At 40.7% G+C, this 20378-nt stretch overlaps 1 protein-coding gene across 3 annotated transcripts; it reads right to left on the bottom strand.

Moving 5' to 3' along the window:
- Nucleotides 1–1846: 1846 nt before the first annotated feature.
- On the bottom strand, nucleotides 1847–17072 carry LOC132141247 (probable global transcription activator SNF2L2). 3 transcript variants are annotated; one of them, XM_059550594.1, is made up of 6 exons: nucleotides 16769–17072; nucleotides 9379–9608; nucleotides 9071–9176; nucleotides 8623–8724; nucleotides 3043–3175; nucleotides 1847–2852 (listed from the first exon to the last, which is right to left on the bottom strand). In XM_059550594.1, the coding sequence occupies exons 1-6, from the start codon at nucleotides 16850–16852 to the stop codon at nucleotides 2701–2703; spliced, it is 807 nt and encodes a 268-aa protein (XP_059406577.1). In that variant the 5' UTR covers nucleotides 16853–17072; the 3' UTR covers nucleotides 1847–2700. The 3 variants fall into 3 exon arrangements, with proteins under 3 accessions (XP_059406577.1, XP_059406579.1, XP_059406578.1); XM_059550596.1 differs by lacking the exon at nucleotides 16769–17072 and adding an exon at nucleotides 16292–16468; XM_059550595.1 differs by lacking the exon at nucleotides 16769–17072 and adding an exon at nucleotides 15660–16232.
- Nucleotides 17073–20378: the final 3306 nt, after the last annotated feature.

Here is a 20378-nt window from a genome sequence, read left to right as displayed (position 1 = left end):
TTCCTTTGTTCTTCTGAATTCAAAAGAAGATATTTTGACTAATGTTGGTAGTTGGAAAACATTGACAGTAGCCAATGACTTCCATATATATATATATATATATATATATATATAATTTATTTGTATTTTTTTCATACTGTGTAAATCAATGACCGCCAGCTGTCCTCAAGATATCTTCTTTTGTGCTCAACAGAAAAAAGAAAGTAATACAGGTTTGGAACATCTAACTTGAGGGTTCATTAAACATGACAAAATTTGCATTTGTTGGTTGAACCATCCTTTTAAAGAAGGATATTTGTCCCATCTCTTTCCTATTAATATTACTAGTATGCTTGCAGAAATGCATGTCTCAAAAAGAAAATAAAAACCTTTTGAATTACTGGTGCAGACGTGCTGCTATTTTGCTGTCTCAGTCCCAACTTTGGATATTTCCCCCTTCTTCATTGCCTATTTTGAGCTTTAACTACTGCTTTAGTTTATTGGCTCCATCTTGTGGTTTTGTGAAATACTCACATGCAGTAATTATGCTGTATGTCTTCGTTGAACTTAAAAATTAGGTTGCAAATAGTTTTATAGCTTAAAAGGTTATAGGTATAGTTTTAAAGCTTTTATGATTTCCACCGTTTCTAATAACATTTAATTTACATATGATGTCATAGAAAAGGTGAAAGATTATTGTATTGGACAGTTTGGTCAGGAATTGTTTCTCTAGTAAATATTGCTTGCTTGCTTGTTGCTCGGCTCCTTAATCAGCCAAACAGTTTGTAATTAGCCTATACTACCACCAACAGCCTGCTAACATGTACAATAGTTCTAATTTATTCTTTTGATACTGCCAATTATTGAATAGTTCCTGCAGCATATTAATTAGTTTGGATTTTGTTATAGCTACTAATTCAAGTTTAGCTATGCAGGTTTAGCTAGTAGTTATTAAGATAAGAAATTTCAACAAACATAGCCTATCCAAATATTATTTATGCCTCAGGGAAACTAAATATCACAACTGTTTTTTTAAATAGGACATAACATAACATGCTCCAATATATTATGAATTAATAAGAAAAGTATTTCTTCATTTCTTTCATGGTAATACAAAAAAAAGTTGATATAATAATTACGTTCATATGACTTTAGGAGTAAATCCTTGTCCCTGCATATTCTTCTTCTTGGACCGTTCTTCAGCTTTCCTTATGATGCATGATCTCTTAGTAACGGGTAATTTTGTGGTAAATGTAGCTGTAACCCCCCAACGCTGATTTGTTACAAGTTTCATATTATGGTTTGGGTTTTGACCTAAAAACAACAGTTCTGTGATTTAATTACATATCCTGCATAGAGCACTATACACACACACACACACACACAAACAAAGCCTAACTTCACAGAATTGCCCAGAGGCATCACAGAGAAAAATAACAAGACTGTGAGTGTTTCATATTATGTATCACTGCACACTGTTTCTAGGCATTCTATTAAATATGCAATGGATCAATTATTATTAATAATAATAATACATATATTAATCATTCAAGGATTCTTAAATTAATTTAATTCATTTTTACCTTTTATTTAAAAAAAGTATTATTTTGTAGCATTACATTGTAGCATTATCCTTATTTAACAAAAAAAAGTGTTATTCACGAATCAGTGTAACAAGTCATCAGTAAAATAAAATATTTAAAAAGCCAGATTTCTCAAATTAATAATAGAAACTCAATACTTACTTATTGTTGCAATGCTTACAGCTCATAAAATCTGCTTTAATAAGGGTAAAATATCCTAATGTGAATGTGTACAACAGCTTTTGATTACCTACAAAGTAAAAGAGGAAACTGATCCACATTGGTGCCTGTGATTTCATAAAATCGTTTATTTTTGTAATATGATGACTCAAACCTTGTCCTTTCACATCATAGAAACCGCATACACTTTAATTTGCAGAATCTGTCTACAAACACACCACTTCTCCCATCCATCATAAACTGAACACACAAACGTGACAGCATCAGTGCCTCTCTTTGAGGGCAGTATCTGATCTGTCACCAAAGAATACATTGCCATCATGCCCCAGCTCCTCTATGTATAGATAGTTAAAACCCTGTGATAACTAAAGAAGGATAAAGAGCTGCTGGATAAAAATGTTCCTTTAAAAAAATAAAATAGATATTAACGTTTAATGAAGAAAGGGACACATACAAAGAGGGAATGACAGAGTATTCAGTCACAAAAACCACAGATTAAAAATTCTCTGAAACAGAGACATAATAGCTTGCAAATTTAGCACAGCTTATACCATCTTGAAAGATTGAATGCATCCGTTTAAACGATCATACAATATCATAATGTCATACCACCAATTTTCCATCCAAAAAGAGTGAAAGTTTTCAGGCAGTCCGAACTGACAGACCTTTTTTTTTACAATGATATTTTATACCTATTTTGGGTTTATGACTTATTTACATTTTATAAATACATTAAAACAATGCCAATTTCAGATGTATCACTGCAGAAGCACTGCATTAACAATGTTATTTTTAGAATACAAAGGTTTTACAAAGGAGTTTTAAGCAACCGTAATAATGAGAGATCACATTCTGAGCAATTTCTTGACCGAAACATCAAGGAAACTGGACTGAAATGGCCATACAATGTTCTTAAAATGGCATACAATGCTATTTTTATCAGACTGTCATTTGGGGTCTAATTTAATAGTCCTCTTGTGTTATTCTCACATTCTTTGCCAAGGTCTTCATCACTGTTTGTGACCTCCTTTGAACTGGTATTACTAGGATCGGTTTTATTTTTCTCCTTTTTTTCATCCAACTTGGCATTTGTTGATTTGGAAACAGGAGCTTTTAAGACAAAAACATTAACACATTCTACACAAAGAATACAGACTTTATGATGAATAATTTGACTGATTTTGATTCATAGTATTCATTACTTATGCATCACTTGTGCTTTTATTTTATTTTCGGTTTTACTGATTAGAATCTATTGCATTTGTAACTGGAAGAGACAAGAGTATGCATTTTGACTTACGATCTAGATTTAAAAGTTGGCCACCATCTGCTTCACTGCTTCCAACAGCATCATTGTCTTCCTCGCTGAGTTCCACTATTCGCTGTCTTGCACTCTCAAAAACAGACTTCAAAACAATGGAGTCCTCAAAGATCTAAGATATAGAGATAAATTTTACAATCTCCACACAATTCATCAGTTATATTCACTAAACCAAATATTCAGGCTCATTGTGGGGACAGTTATAATCATGTCAGAACCACTATCATCAAAGATGATTGACAATTAGCATACAGGTTGGACTGGCAGTATGGTTCCATTCTGGCCAAGAGCTCCCTATATATCCATGCAGCCTAACATAGACAAGAGCAGGGAGGTAGCAATAATCCCCCAGAGTAAACAGAACAGAACAACATACATGTATTACAGATATCATTAATGTTCAATATCAATAATTCTTTTTTTCTTCTGTTGAGCACAAAAGAAGATATTTTGAAGAAAGTTGGAAACCCAAGAGCTGACAGTGGCCATTGACGTCCATGATATGAAAGAAGAAGAAAAATGTTTTATCAAGTCAATCGCTATAGACAACTGTTTGGTTACCAACATTCTTCAAACTGTCGTCTTCTGTGTTCAACTGAAGAAAATAATACAGGTTTGGAACAACAAATCTAAAAACATGTTAAATGTATTTACTGTGTTTTACTTACTGTGTTTTACCCTGGTAAATATGTGATCAAGTTGCGTTTGTTCTCATGTTTGCCTATCGCAGGACTCTCCAGTTTTGGTTTACTAAATAGTAAAGCGTGGCCAATGCCAGAAAAAAAACTATTCTTATTTACCTGTTTGAAAGCCCTTGTTAGAAGAAGCAGTCAAGCAACAGAAAAGGCCAGCAGTTTGTAAGTGTTTTGCCTTGTTTTTCCATTAGATTTCAGCATGGTTATCATTGCTAGGAAACTTTGTTTTCACTTACTGTGATTTACCATGGTAAATACGTGATCAAGTCGTGTTTGTTCTCATGTTTGCCTATTGCGGACTCTCCAGTTTCGGTTTGCTAAATAGTTATTGACTTCAATAACAAGTACTCAGGCAAATATAAAAGTGGTTAGTTTCACCGTGGCAGAGGTCACGGCAGCCCTTGTGTGAAGCATCCTTGTGTGAAGATAGAAGAGTGTAAAGACCATCAACTCTACATGCATGACTCCACTGAGCAAGGACACCGACAAGGCACTTGAGTATTGCTTTTTTTTACTTTTTGTATAGCTTGTTCTCAAATACTTATTTAGGTCAATTGTACTCACTATGTGCTTTCAAATCTCTGCACTGTACGTTGGAGGCAGGCCTATCCCAATAATCTACGGCCTGTCCCTCTGACCTCTACTACTTTACTCTCTATTCCAGTTGGTCTCTGGAACTGCCACTCTGCTGAAAGCAGAATTTATTTCTTCTATTGCTATTCATTCCGGTCTCAACCTCATGGCCCTAACTGAGACTTGGATCAAACCTGAAGACACTGCCAGTCCTGCAGCCCTCTCCACTAATTTCACGTTTTCCCACAGCCCTCGCAAGACTTCTTGTCTCAAATGAATGGAAATTAAATCTTCAACCATCTCTTACAGGCAACAGTTCATTTGAATCACATGCAATTACTATTATCCACCCTGTTAAAATCCACTTTGTAGTCATTTGTTGTCCCCCAGATCAACTGGGAAACTTCTTTTAGGAGTTGGATATGTTACTATCAAAAACTTTCCTGAGGATGGTACTCCTCTGGTACTACTCGGTGACTTCAACATCCACCTAGAAAAACCCCAGGCTGCTGACTTCAACACTCTGCTCGCCTCATCTGATCTCAAGTGAACATTGACTACAGCTGCTCACAAATCAGTCAACCAACTGGACCTCATCTACACAAGCTGTTGCTCCACGGACAACACTTTAGTTGCTCCACTGCACACCTCAGACCACTTCTTCATAACTTCTAACCTCACACTTACTCCTGACACAGCACACACTCCTCCACAGGTCACCTTTCGACGCAACCTATGCTCCCTTTCTCCCTCTCTTCTATCCTCTATGGTGTCATCTTCACTTCCTTCACCCTTTCAGTTTTCAGCACTGGACCCGAACAGTGTTACTGACACTCTTTGCTTCACTCTAACCTCTTGCTTGAACAACTTTTGCCCACTGTCATCCAGGCCAGCACACACCACCCCATCTTCTCTGTGAACATTGCTCTAATCTCAGGGCTACAGAGAGGAGCTGGCACAAATTAAGAAACTCTACCGACCTCAGTGTGTATCAATCACTCCTCTCTTCCATCTCTGCAAATGTCTTCACTGTTAAAACATACTATCACAACAAAATCAACAACTGTTCGGACTCTCGCACATTTTTCAAAACTTTCTCTTCTCTTCTTTGTGCTCCTCCCCCTCATCCTTCATTGACTCTTACAGCCAATGACTTTGCAGTTTTCGTCACAAATAAGACAAGAACCATCAGTGACTAATTCTCCACACCGCAGACTGATGATAACTTCATAACTACTAATACACAGTCTCTCTCCTCCTTCTTTCCACTCTCAGAGACGTACGTTTCCAAACTTATCCTTTCCAATCATCCTACTAATTATCCACTTGGTCCTATCCCCACTCACCTCCTTCAGGCCATTTCTTCTTCAGTCATACGTTCACTTGCTAACATTATCATCACCTCTCTTCTGTTATCAACACTTAGGGTGTCTTGGAGGTGTGAGGTTTCTAAGTCAGAACTTCTTGCTACTGGAGTTCCTCAAGGCTCAGTGCTTGGACCACTTCTCTACATGACGTAATTAGGATCTGTCATTCAGAAGCATGGCTTTTCCTATCACTGCTATGCTAATGACAATCAACTCTACTTCTCATTCCAACCAGATGATCTGACGGTAGCTGCTCGCATTGCAGCCTGTCTGAGTGACATTTCTAGCTGGATGAATGACCATCACCTTCAGCACAACCTTACTAAGACAGAACTGCTTGTGGTTCCAGCTAACCCATTGTTTCATCACACCTACTCTATACAGCTGGGTTCATCAACCATAGCTCCTTCCAGGACAGCCAGAAACCTAGGAGTTGTGATTGATCAACAGTTAAGCTTCACACACCATATTGCTACAACCCGAATTCCGGAAAAGTTGGGACGTTTTTTAAATTTTAATAAAATAAAAAGTAAAGGAATTTCAATTCACATGAGCCAATATTTTATTCACAATAGAACATAGATAACTTAGCAAATGTTTAAACTGAGAAATTTTACACTTTTATCCACTTAATTAGCTCATTTAAAATTTTATGCCTGCAACAGGTCTCAAAAAAGTTGGCACGGGGGCAACAAATGGCTAAAAAAGCAAGCAGTTTTGAAAAGATTCAGCTGGGAGAATATCTAGTGATTAATTAAGTTAATTGATATCAGGTCTGTAACATGATTAGCTATAAAAGCTTTGTCTTAGAGAAGCAGAGTCTCTCAGAAGTAAAGATGGGCAGAGGCTCTCCAATCTGTGAAAGACTGCGTAAAAAAATTGTGGAAAACTTTAAAAACAATTCCTCAACGTCAAATTGCAAAGGCTTTGCAAATCTCATCATCTACAGTGCATAACATCATCAAAAGATTCAGAGAAACTGGAGAAATCTCTGTGCGTAAGGGACAAGGCCGTGGTCTTCGGGCTCTCAGACGACACTGCATCACTCATCGGCATGATTGTGTCAATGACATTACTAAATGGGCCCAGGAATACTTTCAGAAACCACTGTCGGTAAACACAATCCGCCGTGCCATCAGCAGATGCCAACTAAAGCTCTATCATGCAAAAAGGAAGCCATATGTGAACATGGTCCAGAAGCGCCGTCGTGTCCTGTGGGCCAAGGCTCATTTAAAATGGACTATTTCAAAGTGGAATAGTGTTTTATGGTCAGACGAGTCCAAATTTGACATTCTTGTTGGAAATCACGGACGCCGTGTCCTCCGGGCTAAAGAGGAGGGAGACCTTCCAGCATGTTATCAGCGTTCAGTTCAAAAGCCAGCATCTCTGATGGTATGGGGGTGCATAAGTGCATACGGTATGGGCAGCTTGCATGTTTTGGAAGGCTCTGTGAATGCTGAAAGGTATATAAAGGTTTTAGAGCAACATATGCTTCCCTCCAAACAACGTCTATTTCAGGGAAGGCCTTGTTTATTTCAGCAGGACAATGCAAAACCACATACTGCAGCTATAACAACAGCATGGCTTCGTCGTAGAAGAGTCCGGGTGCTAACCTGGCCTGCCTGCAGTCCAGATCTTTCACCTATAGAGAACATTTGGCGCATCATTAAACGAAAAATACGTCAAAGACGACCACGAACTCTTCAGCAGCTGGAGATCTATATAAGGCAAGAATGGGACCAAATTCCAACAGCAAAACTCCAGCAACTCATAGCCTCAATGCCCAGACGTCTTCAAACTGTTTTGAAAAGAAAAGGAGATGCTACACCATGGTAAACATGCCCCGTCCCAACTATTTTGAGACCTGTAGCAGAAATCAAAATTGAAATGAGCTCATTTTGTGCATAAAATTGGAAACTTTCTCAGTTTAAACATTTGCTATGTTATCTATGTTCTATTGTGAATAAAATATTGGCTCATGTGATTTGAAAGTCTTTTAGTTTTCATTTTATTAAAATTTAAAAAATGTCCCAACTTTTCCGGAATTCGGGTTGTACAACAACGCGGTCCTGCAGATTTGCCTTTTCAACATTAGGAAGATTAGACCCTTCCTGTCAGAGCTAGCCACACAACTTCTTTTCTAAGCTCTTGTTCTCTCCAGAGTGGACTATTGTAATGCTCCCCTGGTGGGCCTTCCTGCATGTACCATCAAGCCTCTGCAACTGATCCAGAATGCAGCAGCGAGAGTCGTCTTCAATGAGCCCAAAAAAACCCTCACGTTACTTCTCTCCTCATCAGGTTACTCTGGCTACCAGTAGCTGCTCACATCAAATTCAAGGTACTGATGCTTGCCTAAAAGACGGCCACTGGCGCGGCACCAATATACCTAAACTCACTAGTTCAAACTTATGCGCCCTACAGAAGCTTGCATTCTGCAAGTAAAAGGCGCCTTGTGGTGCTATCCCAAAGAGGTTCAAAATCACTCTCAATTACCTTTTCCTGGACTGTGCCCAGCTGGTGGAATGACCTCCCAATCGCAATTCGAACAGCTGATTCTTTATTCATTTTCAAAAAACATCTTAAGACACATCTTTTTTGCCAGCACTTGACCAACTAATACTAGCACTAACCTTTTCTTTTCTATTCTTGAGAAAAAAAAACACATAGCTACGTATTCTGTGCTAGACTAACTGAGACTTGTCATGGCACTTTTATACTGTTGTTGTTCTCTCGTTTTTCTGATTGCTTCTATTGTTCTCATTTGTAAGTCGCTTTAGATAAAAGCGTCTGCTAAATTATTAAATGCAAATGTAAATGTATCTATTTGCATAAATTTTGCAGTACCATTGCAATGCACAGTTAATGGAAAGAAGAAAAAAAATTTAAAAGTATTTTTATAAGAAGAAAATATACATAAATCAAACCTGAGATCCTTCCAGATTAAACGTCTGAGCATTGTGGCACATCTGCATGATATCCTTTTCCAGGTCAGCAATGCACCTATATTTGTGATTACGTACTCTCTCCTGCATAAACAAAACCAGAAAAGATCCAAAAGAGTACATGAACAATCAAAAAGGTATATTAACAGCCATACACATTGTCCTATGAAACTTTTAAAGTAATGACAGATTTTTGTTAAATCTGTTAAATAATTCTACTTCCTTCATATCGCTTTAAAACACAGCCAGCAAAAAAACACAACCTGTGTGATGAGCAAAAAAATGAAAAATTTTCCTAAGGATGTCAGTGTGGATATACAGTAAGGTCTGTTGGAAAAGGGGATGATAGAAGCGGAGGATGAGAATTGGATATTTTAGAAAAATTAGACAGGACTGTAGGATGTAACGAATAAACATTCTGATAGTTTACCCTGATCCTCCTGAAGTCAACTGGCTTGCGGATGAGCTCGTAGTACTCTGGCACCTCTTTTCTTGAGGGCAGCTGAACGAAACCTTTACTGATCTGTCGGCCCAACCTGTAGAACAGTGATATATTAAAGAATGGCTATAAAAAAAGAGCTGTTATGCATGTTATTGTATTATCTGCCATGAAGCACACATGTGAAAATAAAGGGAAAGAGAATGAACTTGCAAAGTTTCAGTGTCACGATTTACATCATGTCATGAAATAAAAACACCCAACAACAACCTATTAAGTCTGTGTGTTTAACTACTGACATGTCCTTGTAGTTGATGACCATGTCTACAATGGTGTTCATCTGTTTTGTGAGCTTGGGAGGGTTGGGCGGCAGTTTCTCGGCAGGAGGGCGACCCCGTCGCTTTTTGACTTTCTCCACCACCTCCTGACCAGTCTCAGAGCCCTGGTTGCCTTGTTGATCGCTTTTTCGTTTCTTCAAGTTGCTTTCCTCCTCCATAACCTCAGACACTCCGTTTTGGATGGCCTGAGACTAAGTAAAAGACATGGAAACAGTGGTGAGCAGTACTGTTTAAAAATATAAAACTATGATCATGAATTGGAACTTAAAAATATCCTCACTGTGCACGTTTCAGGTAAAAAAAAAAAAAAACATAAAAAAACCCTACAACTATGAATAGTTTTTCACTTTTCATTTAACAAGAAAGAAGTGATATTTTGTTCATACTTTTTTATAGATAGATAGATAGAACAAATATTTATTTCTTGACTCAAGGTTAATTTAATGTTAATTTATAAATATACTATTGTTCATTGTAAATTCATGTTCTAAGATTAATAAATGTTATAAAACACATATTGTCAGGTAATCACAAGAGGCAGACAGGTGGTGAGTTGAAATGAGATTTATTTTTACAAGTGCAGCAGAACCGGGATGCAAAGGTGAGTAATGAAGTAGATGATAACGTTCACTGTGACTTAACTGAGAGGTAACCCAAGTCTCTGGTTTAGGAGCTGGAGGAAGAGTGCGGGAAGGTTCTCAGAAGGAGGACGATAGGCTGCGGGCTGACGAACGGGAATGAAGGCTTCTGAAGGTAAGTGGTTTTCTCTTGAGGTGAGTAGTGCAGGTGAGCCTGTTGTCAGTGGTATTGACGAGGCCAGACGATGACTGGTGAGTGAGAGTGGTTTATAAAGGGTATGAGATGATGAGATGGCCAGGTGAGGGTGATTAGAATTCAGGGGAGAGTGAACGAGAGGGTGGAGCGAGTGAAGATGATGGCGTGGCTGTGACAGTACCCCCCCCCCTCCCGAGGCGGCTCTTGACGACTGAGAAGAGAGATGAGTACGGCGACGAGGTCTCCCACGACCTCTAGGTGCAGGACGGTCCGGATGGTCAGAATGGAACTGGGTGAGTAAAGTAGGATCAAGGATGTCATCTTGATGAACCCAGGAGCGCTCCTCAGGTCCATAGTCCTCCCAGTCGACCAGGTATTCCAACCGGGGACCTCGTCGCCGAGAGTCTAGGATGTTACGGACTCTGTAGATGGCCTCCTCTTCAACAGGAACGGGAGGAGGAGGTTCATCCGCCGGGGCAGGATCTGAGGAGGGAGGAGTGACAGGTTCAGTGTGAGGTTTGAGTAAGGATACATGGAATGATGGTGCAATTTTATACTCAGGAGGAAGGTTGAGACGATAGGTGACGTCATTGAGCTGCCTCTGCACAGTGAATGGTCCGATGTATCGAGCACTCAGCTTTCTGCAGGGCAGGCGGAGACGCATGTCCCGCGTCGAGAGCCATACCTTCTGCCCGGGATGGTATTGAGGGGGTTTGGTTCTACGACGGTCGGCTTGTCTCTTGTGTCTCCGCACTGCCTGCTGAAGGTGTACATGAGCTGAGTCCCATACCCTCTCGCTTTGATGAAACCAGTAGTCGACAGCAGGAACTTCAGACGGTTCACCAGACCAAGGGAAGAGAGGAGGTTGGTAACCTAGAACACATTGGAAAGGTGTGAGTCCAGTGGTGCTCTGGCGGAGGGAATTCTGGGCATACTCGGCCCAGGGGAGGAACTGGTTCCAGCTGTCTTGGTACTGGTGGCAATAGGATCGGAGGTACCATCCAATCTCCTGGATCTTCCGCTCAGTCTGGCCATTAGTCTGAGGGTGATATCCAGAGGAAAGGTTTACCGTGACTCCGAGGAGTTTGAAGAAGGCTTTCCATACCCGAGAGACGAACTGTGGTCCACGATCTGAGACAATCTCTTCAGGGATGCCGAAGTTTCGGAAGATGAAAGTGAAGAGAGCTTCGGCTGCTTCGAATGCTTTAGGTAATCCGGGCAATGGTATCAGCTTGCATGACTTGAAAAACCGGTCCACCACGACGAACACACAAGTGTTTCCGTTGGAACGAGGGAGATCTGTCATGAAGTCTATCCCAAGATGGGACCACGGACGCTGAGGAATGGGTAGAGGAACGAGTTTACCCTCCGGTAGTCTTCTGGGAGATCGAATCGGGTGAAGAAGAGTGCCCAACGGGCCTGACGAGGGTTCAACCTTCTAGCTTCTCTCAGATATTCCAGATTTCTATGGTCGGTTATGACTTCGAATTGATGATTAGCTCCCTCCAGCCAGTGTCTCCATTCTTCCAGTGCTAATTTGATAGCCAGAAGTTCCCGGTTACCGACATCATAGTTCCGCTCCGCCGGGGACAGTTTTTTGGAAAAGAAGGCACATGGATGGAGTTTAGGAGGCTCACCCTGCCGCTGAGATAATACAGCACCAACTCCAGTGGATGAAGCATCGACTTCAACGATAAATGGAAGATCGGGGTTGGGATGTCCCAGTACAGGGGCTGTGGCGAACGCATCTTTGAGGTCGTGGAATGCTTGGATGGCCTCAGATGACAAGGACAGAGACTTTGGCCGGCCTTTCAGAGAGGAAGTTAATGGATTAGTGATGAGACTGAAACCCTTGATGAATCTCCGGTAGAAATTGGCAAATCATAAAAACCGCTGAAGTTCCTTTACCGAAGTGGGCTGAGGCCAGTTGTGAATGGTTTCCACCTTCCTCTGGTCCATTTGTACTCCGTGTTGGTCAATGATGTAGCCCAAGAACTGTACGGATGGAATATGGAACTCACACTTCTCCAGCTTCAGATACAGTTGGTGTTCTCTCAGTTTTTCTAGGACTTGGATGACATGTTTTGCGGTGTTCAGAGAGTGAAGAGGAGTAGATTAGAATGTCGTCAATATATACTATGACGAACCTGTTGAGGTAGTTCCTGAAGACCTCGTTCATGTATCCCTGGAAGACTGCTGTTTCGTTGGATAGTCCGAAGGGCATGACGAGGTACTCATAATGGCCGGAGGGGGTGACGAACGCGGTCTTCCATTTGTCACCCCGCCTAATGCGAATGAGGTTGTAGGCTGAACGAAGGACTAACTTGGTGAAGGTTTGAGCTCCACGCAGCTGTTCCAAGGCTGCTGGAACCAGAGGAAGGGGGTAGCTGTACTTGATGGTTTGAGAATTGAGATGTCTGTAGTCGATGCACGGCCGCAAGCCTCCGTCCTTTTTACCCACGAAGAAAAAGCTTGAAGCGGCAGGGGAGGTTGAGGTCCGAATGAACTGTTGACTGAGGGCTTCCTCCACATACTCCTCCATGGCCTTCTGCTCCGGGATGGACAGAGGGTAAACGCGTCCTTTAGGTAAGGTGGCTCCAGGTAGTAGGTCGATAGCACAGTCCCATGGCCGATGAGGTGGTAGTTTGGTTGCAAGTTGCTTGCTGAATACATCCTGGAATGCCCCATACTCAGAGGGAATCACTACAGACTGTTGAGTTTCGGGACTCTCGACGGTGGTTGAACTAACTCGGAACGAGCGCTCAATCTTAGATGAAGAGGGAGGTGAAGGTTTCTTAATTGAAGACAAGCAGTTGGAAAAGCAATATTCACCCCAGCATAAGATCTCTCCGGACCTCCAGTTGATGGTGGGTTGATGTTGACCCATCCAGGGGCGTCCCAGGATGAGCTTGGCAGTTGACTCCTCCAGCACCATAAACAAGATCCTTTCAGTATGAAGACATCCAATCTGAAGAGTGATAGTTGGGGAAAAGTGACGAATCCTTCCTCGACCCAGGGGTTTGCTTTGGATGGTTTGTACTCGGAGATCTTGGTGAGTTTTGAGTTTTCGAAGGTTCAATTTTTCGAGTAGTTGAGAGGAGATGAAGTTCCCTTCGGCACCGGAGTCGAGTAGGGCTTGCGCTGAGACACAAAGACTAGGGGTTAGGAGTAAGACCATAGTACGATTGAGAGTTTCAATTTTAGGAGGGACTTGAATGGTGCTTACCGCAGTGCGCAGAGGACGCACAGGACAGCCACTGAGGAGATGTTGATCAGAAGCGCAATATAAGCACAGGTGATTCTGAATCCTTCTTTGCCGTTCAACGGTGGAGAGATGATAGGAGTCGACTTGCATAGGCTCTGGTGCTGGAGGAGCGAGAGAGGGTGCTGGGAGCGGAGAACTGGCAGCGGCTGATGGTGTATGACCACAGGCTGTGAGACGTTGAGAGACTTGGATAGTTTTTTGGATGAGATTCTCGAGACCCATAGCGTCATCATAAACAACTACTAATTGCCGGATTTTCGAATTTAAGCCGTGTCGAAACACTGTCATTAAAGCGGTCTCATTCCAGCCACTAGAGGCCGCCAGGGTGCGGAATCAGAGAGCATAGTCACATACCGAAGATGATCCTTGTTGAAGATTGAAGAGCTGGTCATGAATGGAGAGTTCTTCAGCGGACACACCGAAAACCACTTTGAAATGTTGAAGGAAGCTGGAAAGAGACTGGGTTATGGGTCAGTTAGCGTTCCATATAGATTCGGCCCATTGAAGAGCACGGACAGATAACAGAGATATAATGAAAGCAATACGGGCAGAGTCATTATGAAACTGATGCGATTGCATCTCGAAATATAGAGAAACCTGGAGTAGGAAGCCGCTGCAGTTCTCCAACTCGCCTGAGTATGTCGCTGGTCGGGCCATGGGACTAGCAGAGGCAGCTACCGAAGCAGCGGGTGTTTGCGGAAGTGAAGGTGAGTGAGGATCTTGGCGGTCAGTAGCGATGACAGGAGGTTTTTTTAGTATGGCTTGACTGACGGCTTGAACCAGTTCAGTGAATGTGTCCTGCTGCGGCGGATCCTCGGGTTCTGATGCAGCTTGCATTGTGATTGGTCTGGCCTTCTGTCAGGTAATCACAAGAGGCAGACAGGTGGTGAGTTGAAATTAGATTTATTTTTACAAGTGCAGCAGAACCGGGATGCAAAGGTGAGTAATGAAGTAGATGATAACGTTCACTGTGACTTAACTGAGAGGTAACCCAAGTCTCTGGTTTAGGAGCTGGAGGAAGAGTGCGGGAAGGTTCTCAGAAGGAGGACGGTAGGCTGACGGCTGACGAACGGGAATGAAGGCTTCTGAAGGTAAGTGGTTTTCTCTTGAGGTGAGTAGCGCGGGTGAGTCTGTTGTCAGTGGTATTGACGAGGCCAGACGATGACTGGTGAGTGAGAGTGGTTTATAAAGGGTATGAGATGATGAGATGGCCAGGTGAGGGTGATTAGAATTCAGGGGAGAGTGAACGAGAGGGTGGCGCGAGTGAAGATGATGGCGTGGCTGTGACACATATAACTTATATGTTAGTCTAAGGCAATGGTTTAAACTTCTTGATGTATTTGTTTATTGAGTTTTCCACTTCATTAAGACATTAGTCTTAGTCAAGACATTAATTGATGGAGTTCTGTTGATTACTTGTGGACTTATGTAATATTTTTTATCAAGTTTGAACTCTCATTCTGACAGCACCCATTCACTACAGAGGATTCATTGGTGAGCAATGTAATGCTAAGTTTCTCCAATCAGTTTCAATTAAGAAACAAACTCATCTACATTATAGATTGCCTGAGGGAAAGTACAGTAAGTTTCAGAAAATTTTCATTTTGGGGTTATCTATTCCTTTAATGAATTAAACTTTATTGCAAAGTTCTACTGAGTTATGGTTGAGGCAACAATTTATAACTCTTTTTTTTCGATTCTTATAAACACTATTCTATAAAGTATAAGCTATTCGGGACATTATTATAAATATATATATATATATATATATATATATATATATATATATATATATATATACACACACACACACACACAGTATATCTTAGAACCTTTTCTATGACATCATATGTAAATTAAATGTTATTAGTTAGTTGTTGTTATATGTATATTAATTGCATGATGCATGTGAATTTTCAAATCATTACTGTAGTATTAATAACCATCACAGAGCCTAATTTAAACAAAGTTTCTGTGCCATCATCAACCTTCTCTATGCAAATAACAGTTGAAACTTTATGGTAATTAATGCGCTACGAACTATGATAAATTTGCAGAATGTTGAATAGCCACATTGAATTTTAAGTAATAATAATAAAGCAAGACAGTCAGCGTTAAATTACTAAGCAGTTTAAAGAACTTTTTCTGGCCTTTCATCCGAGCACTTCCAGGTCCAACTCATCATCTTGGCTATAAATCTCACCAGGCAATCTGCCTTCAATCTTCAGTCCCCTCTAACACGAGCAGCTGCTTTCACTTCCATTTTAATATTTGATAAAGACCCCACTAGCTCTGTATGATCCAACACATGGGCTGCTGTGGAGGCAGGAGACGCTGGTACACTGACGTGACGTTTACGGCGATGCTGATCTTCAGCCAACACACCTGACATAACGGAACAGTGGCATACGGTTCACCATACGGTGCGCCGAACGCGTTTCATTACTAGAATGCAGCGGCTAGAAACGTGCACACGCCTTAAATGCGGAATTCACTGTGTGTGTGTGTGTGTGTGTGTGTGTGTGTGTGTGTGTGCTACCGAGTCTATGTTTTACACAAATGCAATTACAGTGCAGTGATATGCCTGCCGCAGAGAGCTTATGAGAGGGATGAAAATATGAATTCTGAGTATGACGCTATGCAGGCATCGCCAGCCATTGATGTCTAAATCAAACACGAGCGCGGCGCACAAAACGCTTTCATATACTTTTATACAATGAAATCAGACAAAAACAAGACGCAATGTACTGACATTTCATGCAAATATCCTCTACACGGACGCAAGACAAATATGAAAGACAGAGAAACACACGGAATGCATTTATTCACACGTACCCCAGGGGACCATGTGGAAGGAAGGAGGCCTAATAATCAACAGCATAATAATGGAATGCACACTGACACACACACATACGCTCGCATGCACAGACGCACAACTGAACCGCTGCACACAAAACATGAAGGGTGCTTGCGAAAAGCACACTCAGAAGAGTATGTACTCTGTACTTGGTGAAGCAAGCCAAAACTCTTGTTACGCTATACAAATCTGTTCCTGTAACCTCTAGAAAGAAAGAAGAAAAAAAGGTGTCAGGATCCACACAACCGATTTGTCTGGGCAATGCTTTCCTTCACCAGACACAATTCACACTTACACACACATTCCCTCTCTCACTTTCTGTCTGTGTGCCCATGTGCTGAAGCCTGGTGTGATTGCGTGCTCTATGCGCAGGAGAGAGAGCAAGAGGGAGAGAGAGAGAGAGAGAGAGAGAGAGAGAGAGAGAGAGAGAGAGAGAGAGAGAGAGGGCGATTTACCTGACTGTGGTCTCCAGGCTGGCTCCAGTCTGGAGGGGAGAGAATTAGCAAACCAGCATTGCAGCGCGCAGCCAGTCTCTTCATCAGCTGATCACTCAAAACGCACAGCCCAAAAGGGGGGCGAAAAGCGCCCAGCTTTTCATACACAAATCAATTGCCGTTAGGATGTTGAGAGAGAGAGAGAGATTGTGAGACAGAGAGAGAAAGAGAGAGAGAAAAGAACTGCGAGATGCCTTTCTGCTAGTTTGTCCCCGTGGAAAGGCCTGCAGCTCGCTTTTCTCTCTCTCCACCCTCTCTCTCTCCCTCTCTCTCCTTTTCTCTCTCACTCACTGCATGTTTTAATATCGACTGTCGCAATCTGGTTTCTTTTCCTTTTTTCCCTTTCCCGTCTCCCTCTCTTTTATGCTCTCCTTCAGTCTTTTTTAACCGCCCCCTGTTAAAAGAAGCAGGCTCCATTTTTGTGCCTATGCAGATGGTTCTTTTTTTGCAAGCTTTACTGACATCTTGAGAGGATTCCATGGTTGTTAATGTTGTGTTGCACACACTCTCAAACACACACACACATAAATTGGCTAATGGCATGTTTATATCTGCGTCTGGGAGCTTTTACAACATAAAAAAGAATAGAGATTCTGGTGAAATCATGTGGGGCTATAAATATTACCAGATAGTCCAAAACATAATAGTTTCTGTCTGCTTCCTTTTGAGAACTGACTAATAACTTGTAAAGTAGCTCCACATGTAGCTCACAGACGTGGCATACTTAATTATTTTTATGCTGTATTATTGCAAGGGCTCAGCAGTGTCCTGATATTACTTGTATTCTTGGACAAATATAACTGACTGATAGCAGAACTGAGACACATTCATTTTGAAATAATATTGGAAATTGAATTGGTATGGGTGTGAAATGTGCTTTATTAAGTAAATAATTGAAATAAACAAAACAGACACTGAGAAAAAGATGAGAAATTTGTGTCAGGGGCACATACACCAATAAAAATAAAATTGGCCATGTGTATTATATTTGTAATTAAAACAAATTTCGGCAATAAACCCTAACTTGACAAAATAACTCTTCATGTGAACAGAAAAGAAACTTAGAAGAGTTTGTGATAGTACATAAAATCAGCAGTTTATAATGTCATGTGTTATCAATTTTAGCATTATGCAATCTGATTTTAAATTCATTATGAAAGTTCAGTTTAATAAATTGCCAAAATTTCCTAGGAGGCTAAATTGCCATCTGTCACCAGAAGACCCTTTGATGAGTCATATTTCTGCTTTCAATATTTTCCTTATTAATTTTCATGAATGAAATGTGCCTCTTAAGTGTCTGTTTAAAATCAGATGCAGTTTTAAGATGCAATATTGTTCATCTACATCTGCCATGGCAACAGCTTCATTACAAAAGCCATTGTTTAATTTATCAGACAATCTTATTCAGTCATATTTTTGACAAGCCTCTGATAAGTATCAGTATTGTTTTATCACGGATGAGTATTTTTTTAGTGTATGCATGTGTTGTGGTATGATTACACGCTGTCATAATTTTACATTTCATATGCATGTTTTGCTATCAGGTCGACAAGGGCATTTTGGTAAAACATCTCAGGCGGTTACTATGGCAACACCACGTTTTACTGGCTGCAGACCGCACCGAGCTGTAATGCTATAGCATTCCATCACAAAACACGGACACACAGTTTGTCGTACAGACACACTGAGCTGAACATTCTCAAACACAATGAGTCTCTGAGTTAAAAATCCAAAAGACATGCTGAACTATAATCAATGAAGTTAATGTAAGTCCATGCATGCATCCACATAGGTGATGTGTCAGGTAAAAACATATATATAGTAAATCATGTTATACAAAAGCTACAAAACAAAAGCAAATCTTCTCAGCTAACCTCAATAGACAGCCTTTAAATTCATTTCTCACCACAAGATATTGTTTGTGTAATACTATGGGCTGCATTTTATCTGAAAGACATCTATTTTCTTTTTCACTACAGCTGCTCTGATTCTACATATTTTAACATCAACTATTGTCCTTTTTATATTTCTTTGTGTATTATTAAATAAAAACATCCCTCTTTTTGTGAACAACTACTTTTGTCATATTACCAATTGCACACATGATTGTGTACCCTCGAAAATGGGCTCCAACTGATCGTCATTATGCAGTAGAATGTAATGTCACACAGGATTTCATTTAAAAGATTAGTTCACACAAAAATGAATTAAAAAAACTGTCATCAGTTACTCAACCTCAAACTGATTCCAACCCTGAAAGACATTTCTGTTTCCTGTGGAACACAAAATAATTAATTTTGAAAAATGTACTAGCTGCTCAGTTGAATGGGGAATGGAGTGTTAGATTTGGCTATATTTGGCTGAGCAGTAGTTTGGGTGGCTCGCCAATGTACTAGATTTCTCGACATAAAATAAGAAAGCTTGACCAAAAATTTATTGAAGGTGGAAATGTAGCAGTTCTTCAGCAGTGATGTTAGCATGTCATCCCTCAAACAATCTTAACCCAAAGTAAGACCAGACCAATGAGAGTGTAACCGCCATTTGGGCCACAGTTTGGTAAACATTTCGAATTGATAGCATCTGAGATACAGTCACAATGTAAATGCATCTGACTAAAGATACACATAATCTTTCAATCCCCCCCTTTGATAAATTTTTCATCACAAAACATACTTTTCAGTATTCATGAATACAGAATGCTGCATACAGGCTCCACTTAAGATGACAGAATAGGAGTTCATGCTGCGGTTTGCATTATCTTGAATGCCTAAGTCCTTTTTTATTTTAATGTTGCAATCTTGTGGAAGTGACAGATGTAGTTGTGTTCTGTGGATGTTCAGGCATGTTCATCTAGGTGCAGTTTGGACCAAGCGTTGGATGTCTTGCTCATTCTCTGTAAAGCTGGAACACCTGCAATCACACACAAGAGAAAAGGGAAACTTTTCAAAACAAAATATTCTTAGTTACCAAAAAACCCTTCATATTTAATGTTGGCAGGACACTAGTGTTTATCAGTGGTGAAATGTTCATGTCTTCATCCTCAGGCGACAAGCTAGAGCCTAAAAGCCCTGCTGCATAAGTTACTAAAAGATCCTCAATTGGTCTATCCCACCTCTATTCTTCTTGTGACACATGAGTTTGTTTAATCTTTACCCATTTGTTGGGCACTATACTGTACCATGGCCCCCCTTTGGAGAAGCCAAAACTTGATTCTTCACATTGTGTACTGCCAGGCTGAGTCTTTCATCAGTCGGGCAAGGCTGTCAGATGTTAGATTTTTATTGGACATGGGCCAGCCTGTGACATGTTCAAAAGGACATAGTCCATTTTCTTTATAGTTATCCTTACTGCAGTGGTTGTCATCATGCAGTTTAGTTCCTTCTTCCATTAACAATGACAATTGCCTTCTAGATGCTTCACCTTGAATCGGTGTACCGTATTTTTCGGACTATAAGTCGCACCTGAGTATAAGTCGCATCAGTCCAAAAATACATCATGATGAGAAAAAAACATATATAAGTCACACTGGACTATAAGTCGCATTTATTTAGAACCAAGAGAAAACATTACC

Source organism: Carassius carassius, chromosome 5 (assembly GCF_963082965.1).
Source record: "Carassius carassius chromosome 5, fCarCar2.1, whole genome shotgun sequence".
Taxonomy (NCBI): domain Eukaryota; kingdom Metazoa; phylum Chordata; class Actinopteri; order Cypriniformes; family Cyprinidae; genus Carassius; species Carassius carassius.
Note: the sequence above shows the minus strand (reverse complement) of the source record. Positions and strands in the feature narration are given on the sequence as shown.